At 38.5% G+C, this 6973-nt stretch overlaps 2 protein-coding genes across 3 annotated transcripts; one reads left to right on the top strand and one right to left on the bottom strand.

Moving 5' to 3' along the window:
- Positions 1-382: 382 nt before the first annotated feature.
- Positions 383-1214, top strand: LOC111458028 (uncharacterized mitochondrial protein AtMg00810-like). The gene is made up of 2 exons (XM_023100508.1): positions 383-1076; positions 1156-1214. Exons 1-2 carry the CDS (start codon positions 383-385, stop codon positions 1212-1214), a joined length of 753 nt encoding a protein of 250 aa, XP_022956276.1.
- Positions 1215-5408: 4194 nt separating this feature from the next.
- Positions 5409-6652, bottom strand: LOC111457897. Of its 2 annotated transcripts, none has more exons than XM_023100337.1 (5): positions 6576-6652; positions 6441-6502; positions 6212-6359; positions 5842-5897; positions 5409-5771 (listed from the first exon to the last, which is right to left on the bottom strand). In XM_023100337.1, the coding sequence occupies exons 1-5, from the start codon at positions 6643-6645 to the stop codon at positions 5592-5594; spliced, it is 516 nt and encodes a 171-aa protein (XP_022956105.1). In that variant the 5' UTR covers positions 6646-6652; the 3' UTR covers positions 5409-5591. The 2 variants fall into 2 exon arrangements, with proteins under 2 accessions (XP_022956105.1, XP_022956104.1); XM_023100336.1 differs by having other exon boundaries at positions 6212-6362.
- Positions 6653-6973: the final 321 nt, after the last annotated feature.

Below are 6973 nucleotides of genomic sequence, written 5' to 3' on the forward strand. Positions count from 1 at the left end.
AGTATGAATCTATGCAGCCATTAAAAACTGGGAAGTACATCACATGGATGTGAAGACAGCTTTTTTGAATGACGAGTTAGAAGAGAAGGTGTATGTTGTTCAACCAGAAGGGTTCGTTGACAAGGAAAATCCAAACATGGTATTAAAACTACGTAAAACCTTGTATGGATTAAAACAGGCTCCAAGGGCCTGAAATTTTAAACTTGATCAATGTTTGCAGTCACTTGGTTTTGTTAGATGTCCACAGGAATATGCTCTCTACAAGAAAATTAATGGAGTTGAAGCAATGATAATCGGTACATATGTAGATGACTTAATCATAGCCAGCTCAAACAAACAAGTTATAGCTCAGTTCAAGGAAGAGATGCACTAGGGATCTGAGATGAGCGATCTTGGACTTTTGAGCTATTACTTGGGTATTGAGGTACAACAAAGCAGTGAATCAATCACCTTATGTCAGACCGGATATGCAAGAAAAATCCTAGAGAAGCTAGGAATGGGGGAGTGCAATCCTTGTTCGATTCCCATGGAACCAAGAATGAAGATGAACAAACATGGGAATGGAGAACCTACGGTTGACAAAACACTTTACAGAAGTGTTATTGGAAGCTTACGCTATCTGGTTAATACCCGGTCCGACATAGCCTACTCAATTGGTGTGATGAGTAGATACATGGAGACACCAACAACTTCACATCTCACAGCAGTAAAACAAATATTGAGGTATGTGAAAGGTACTCTAAGTTTTGGTTGTGTTTATAAGAAGCTATCGAATATGGAGCTGGTAGGATTTAGCGACAGTGATATGGCTGAGGATATTGATGATAGGAAGAGTACAACTGGAGTGTCGTACTATTTGGGAGTAAATCCAATAACCTGGGTATCACAGAAGCAGAAGGTGGTGGCTTTGTCGTCATGCGAGGCTGAATATATAGCCACAACTGTTGGAACGTGTCAAGGAGTATGGTTGGACAGGATTTTGAGTAACATCAGTCAACTGCAAGTAAAACCCAAGCTTAATGTTGACAACAAGTCAGCTATAGCGTTGACGAAAAATTCTGTTTACCATGATCGAAGTAAGCACATTGATACCAGGTTCCATTACTCGCCAGTGTGTGCAAACTGAAGCTATTGAACTGGAATATGTGAACACAGATGAACAGTTGGCGGATATTCTGACAAAGCCATTAGCAATGTTGACTTCTGGCAATTGAGAGGAAAATGTCGACGGAGTAAAAAACGGCCGAAGGAAAACTCCTTCGAAGAAGAAAATAACGGAAAAAAGGAGGGAGAAATATTTGCGCTGAAGACCCGATTATTTCATTTCTCATTTAGTTGGGATATTTAAATAACAAATTATCCTAAAAATAGAAAAGTAAATGACAACTTAATCAATGCTCTTCCACTCGACCTGTACTTCCCACTTACTTCAATTTTGTGGGTTTAACATAAAAATAGTTACTTAACAAAAATAGTTAACTAAAAATTAGGAATCACATTTACTCTGTAGGTATTTATCTAACAATCTCCTCCTAAAGCCCTATCGTCTATCTACCTTATTTTGTTTGAACTCTGATTCGAGCCCTATGGCTCGATGTCCCTAGCGGCATGTCCTCTAGACTCCACGTCTTGTTCGGCCACCTCTTCTTCGAGCTGGCGCGCCGCCATTCCAGGTGGTTCACCTCTTCCCAGTAGGTCTTCCATCCTTCGGTACCTGACCACTAGACCATCATCGTGATCGGCATCTAGCGTCGAATCCACAGTACGTGGTGTTGTGAACTCCACTGGTTTAGGGGGTGCAGCTAGAGTTATGGTTGGGGTTGGCATAGGCGTGCCCGGTGTAGTTGCTGGCGATGGTGACGATTCTCGATGCTGTGATCCTCCTTCTCCCAGCTCGGTGACGAGGTACTCTACCGTGAATTGATTTGGATTTTGGTCTGCCTCGGTCGCGTCGTTCCACTGCCAGAAGGTGGTCTTGTCAAAGATGATGTCACGCAACACGTGAGCTCGCCCCTCCACAAGATCATAGTACCTGTACGCCTTGTTTTCGGGTTCGTAGCCGATGAAGACGACCTTCAGCTTTCTAGGATCAAGCTGAGCGAGGTGGGGACATGCTTCCTTCATGAATGCGATGCAACCGAACATTCAGAGATGACATACCGTTGGCCTCTTGTTGTACCAGGCCTCGTGTGGCGTCTTCCCGTCGAGGCGTCGCGTTAGCGACCTATTGAGGAGGTAGACGATCGTCATTACGGTTGGGAATAAACTTAAATGAAAAAAAGAAAGAACGAAGGTAGTTTCTATTTTTATTTTTAGTTAATGTGGGTTTTAAAATTAAGTCAAAGGCCAAACATTTTCTTTCACGAGCACTGGTTTGATGGGTTAGAAAAAGTGGGATTCTTATGACCATTTTTAGCTTTAGAAAAATTATAAATACGTTTTTGTTTCTCATTCTAACAGCAGAGAAGAGAGCAAAGAGCAGAGAAAAAGAGCCAGAGTTACAGAGTTAAAGTAAAGTTTAATAATGGAAAAGGGTTTTGAGCATTTCTTTGTCTCCTTGTCTCTCCCCTCTCGACACCTCCCCTTCTCAGCTTCGTGAGAGTTATTTAAACAAGTTGGTTTCAGAGCGAGCGTTTATTTTCTACAAGTTAGTATCAGAGAAAATTTTATTTTTCAACAATTACTGCCTCTCCCCAGAACCTCTCAGACATCCCAGCCGTCATCAGTAATGACCTTGCTATCCCAACGATGGTTTGATTTTGGCGCTCCACCACCCCGTTCTGCTGGGGGGTGTAGGGCGCCGTTAGGTGCTGCTGTATGCCAAGCTTGTTGCAGTACTTACCGAAGCTCGCTGAGGTGAATTCTTCGTCTCGATCCGTGCGCAACACTCATATCTTCTTCCGCATTCGACCTCTGCTCGTGCTTGAATGCGCTTAATCGTCTCTGTCGCCTCACTTTTCGCTTGCAGCAGGATCAGCCACATGAAGCGGCTTTTGTCATCGATCAGCAAGAGGAAGAGGGTCTTGCTGCCTAGGGTCGCTGGCTTGATGGGCCCGTAGATATAGCCGTGCACGAGCTCCAACGGCTCAACGGCGCGGTAGGCTGCCTGAGAAGGAAAGGGGGTTCGCCTTTGCTTGCCGAAGAGTGGAACTAGTTTTTAGGGAGTGAAATTAGTTAAAGGAGCGGTTGCTGATTTGTAATAAGAAATGTGTTATTTTTTATTATATAAGGAAAATGGTGTCAAATTAGTAAAACACCACAAAAAAGAAGATAAAATTAATTTGTGTGTTGCTCCTTCTCCCCTCCTGTTATTTTCTTTCAGAGTTGAAGGCATACAAACTTTACGATTCATTCTCACATAAAGTAATTGTTAGTAGAGATGTGAGGTTTGAGGAAGAAAATGTCTGGAATTGACATAAAACTCATAAAAAAGAAGTTACAGTTGATCTAGAATGGAGTAGTGATACCTGAGGTATACAATGATGACAAATGTGAGTCAGCACAAAAACACTCATCTGCTGATGCTGAAAGAAGAATTAAGAGGTCACCAAGATAGATGGATGACATGAGAGTGAATTAGGTTTTTCTAAGAACGAAGATATTGCATATCTAGCCTTGTTTGCAAGAGGTGATCTTGTTCATTACACAGAATCCGCCAAAAGCTCTAAATGGAGGAAAGTTATGGATGCAGAAATACAAGTCATTGAAAGAAATGATACTTGAGAATTGACAGAACTACGTGCTGGAAGAAAGAAATTCGGTGTTAAGTGGATCTTTAAGACAAAGCTCAAAAACAATGGAGAGGTTGATAAATACAAAGCATATCTTGTGGCAAAGGGATATGCACAACAACATGATGTTGATTATGTTGAAATCTTCGCACCTATAGCTCGGCTTGATACAATAAGAGTGATTACTTTTCTTGCATCACAAAAAGAATGGACAATTTATCAACTAGATGTAAAGTCAACCTTCTTATATGGAGAACTAAGAGAAGAGGTCTATGTTGAGCCGCCACCAGGATATGAAAAGAAAGGCAATGATCATAAGATATACAAACTAAAGAAGACTTTATACAGATTGAAACAAGCTCTTAAAGCTTGATACAGTCGAGTAGAGTCTTAATTTGTGAAGCAAGCCAAAAAATGTCCTTATGAGCACACTTTGTTCTTAAGTTTAAGTAGTCTATGATGGATGAATTTGATATGACTAATTTTGAAAAGATGAAATATTTTCTTTGTTCTTAAGTTTAAGTAGTCTATGAGGGATGAATTTGATATGACTAATCTTGAAAAGATGAAATATTTTCTTGGTATTGAAGTTATGCAAATCTCAAATAGAATTTTTACTCTTTTGTGTATATGCATAGGAGGTGTTGGAGTGGTTTGGAATGAGTGAATGTAATTCAGCTCCCGATCCTATTGTTTCACGTAAAAAACACACTTTATAAACCGATAGTGGGAAGTTTGATCTATACGACCAAATATAATGTTTGTGGTTAGTCTCATACATGGAACATCCAATAGAATCTCATCTAAAAGTAGCAAAAAGAGTGTTGAGATATTTGAAGGGTACTAGCAATGTTGTATAGGGCGGGAGAAAATGAAGAGTTGAGTACTTTTACAGATAGTGGTTATGTGGGTGATATAGAAGATCCAAAGAGCACTTCAGGCTATTAAGTACTGGAGTTGTTTCATGATTTCAAGAAAACAACTTGTGGTGACTCTATCTACTACGAAGCAGAATTTATTGCTACAAGTTCTTGTGCCTGTCAAGCCTACTACAATTTTTTTTTGTGATAATAGTTCAACCATTCAATTTTCTAAAAATCCTGTTATGCATTATTGTAGCAACATATAAATGTTTGTTTTCATTTTCTTCGAGAGTCGTTAAATGAAAGAGTTGTGAAGATAGTTCATAGACATCCTGAGAAAACCTTTAAAGATTGATATTTTTCTAAAGATGCGTGGTATGTTAGAGTTTGAATCACATCTCATCATCTCTCTGAGAGAGGGCTGAGAAACAAGAGAGAGAGAGGAGTGAGCTATTTACTGGTGGCGAAACTACTACGTGCGACAGTCCCACATCGTAAGGGATGAAGTCGCGGAAAATCGAAGGTGTTGGGCTTGCATGCGCGAGGAGATGAAAACAAGAAAGGGCTGGCAACTCAAATTTTAAATGAAAAACATATCATTTTTGTAATTAACACCAAATAACCTTAGTTCACTTAAACAACTCCTCAAACTTCTAATTTTTAACCTCAAATTTTCTCCACAGCTTAATTTAACTTCAATCATTCATCATATCTAACCAAAATATACAGAAATATTGGTACTCATACACAATTAAACAACTCACATAGGCAAGTTAATATACATTATAATATATAGATACTGCTTGTTCTTGTAGTTCCTTGTGTCGCATTCTATGTAATATAATATATAACTAACTAGAAGAAGGAAAAAAAAAAGGTACCTGGAGGATAACTTGTACTTATACATGTCTATATCATATTGTAGCTACGCTAAAGAAAGGGTATGCAAATTAAGGCCTAAATTTTCTATAAATCTAAGCTAAGCCATTTCAAACACTTAATGCAATGGTTCACGATTGTTGATTGGTGGCTTGCGGTGACCCCAATCCTTATAATCTTTGTGCATCAAATTGGCTATCTCTCTGGCTGCCTTCACAAGCCTTTGAGTTTCTTCCTCCCTCGTCGATACCCTCTTGGAGATGCTTGAATTCTTCCATCTTTTTGCCTCACTAGTGTCCTGCACAACAAATGTGAGCTTAGAATTGAAGTGGGGAAAACAAAATTGAGAGAGGGAAAGAGAGAGAGACCTGATGGTTAAGTTGAGAGGTTTGATGAAGCTTGTTTGAACGCTTTGTGTTTTGTCCTGCATGAAACCATATGAATTGCTAAATACTTACAAGCATTGATTTTGAGTACTCTTTTTGTTGTTTGATGATATTACAAAATATTATATGTATATTTGGACCCATTTAAGTAGCTAACACAAAACCAAAAAAAGATCCTATAAAAAGGGGTGTGATTAATTATGTTTAGGAGGGTGGTGTAGAGGCCCTTTATAATCTGCACCAAATGTTACAAAGCCAGCAACATTGAGCTTCCTACCACCATTCTTACAATTTTTTACACTACCAACTCCAAAATCACCCTTTTCATCTTCCAAGTTACAATTTTTGACACCTGAAATTCTTGAGCTTTCTTGATCTTCTTCTTCTTCTCTCTCATCATTTGTAGTACTCTCTCTCCTCATTATCCTCTTTATTGCCACTCTCATTCTTCCATTCCCCATTTTCCTCATGTTCATGGCATCAAATCCCACAAGCGTTTCCTCCTAAAAATAAAAAATAAAATGATTAGAGTATAGGTTTTCGAAATTGTAAAATTAGTGAAAGAGAGGTTAATTAATCACCTTTTGAAGAGAGGATTCAGAAAATTGAGCTCCAATAGACAGCAATGGTGCACCAATGTGATCTACAAAGCGGGAGATTTGAGAAAAAAAAGTGGATTTTTAAGGAAAGAATAAAGAAAGTAAGTTGTGTAATACCTTGGAGAGCATGAGAGAGAGAGAGAAGGAAGATGGGTAAGATGAAGAAGATGGTGGTGATGTTCTTCATCTTTGGGTCAGTTAAGGATTGTTTGTGATTTTTGGGTGTTTGATGGAAGGAGGGGAAAAGAGTGAGATCCATGAAGGGTTGTTTGTTTTATATAAACAGTGTTGTGTTGGTGAAAGGCAAAAGAGTCAAAGCTTTTCTAGGGTTTCCAATCACAAAAACCCTAAAAAAATACTTTTTTTGTTCTTGGTATCTGCATAAGCTTAGAAAATCTAAACAAAAGATGCAAAATAAAACAAAACCAAGTTTTTATTTATAAAAACAAATCATGAGAAGGGTTTTTTTTTTTTTTTTTTTTTTTTTTTTTTTTTTTTTTTTTTTTTTTTTTTTT

Source organism: Cucurbita moschata, unplaced genomic scaffold (assembly GCF_002738365.1).
Source record: "Cucurbita moschata cultivar Rifu unplaced genomic scaffold, Cmos_1.0 Cmo_Scf00020, whole genome shotgun sequence".
Classification (NCBI taxonomy): domain Eukaryota; kingdom Viridiplantae; phylum Streptophyta; class Magnoliopsida; order Cucurbitales; family Cucurbitaceae; genus Cucurbita; species Cucurbita moschata.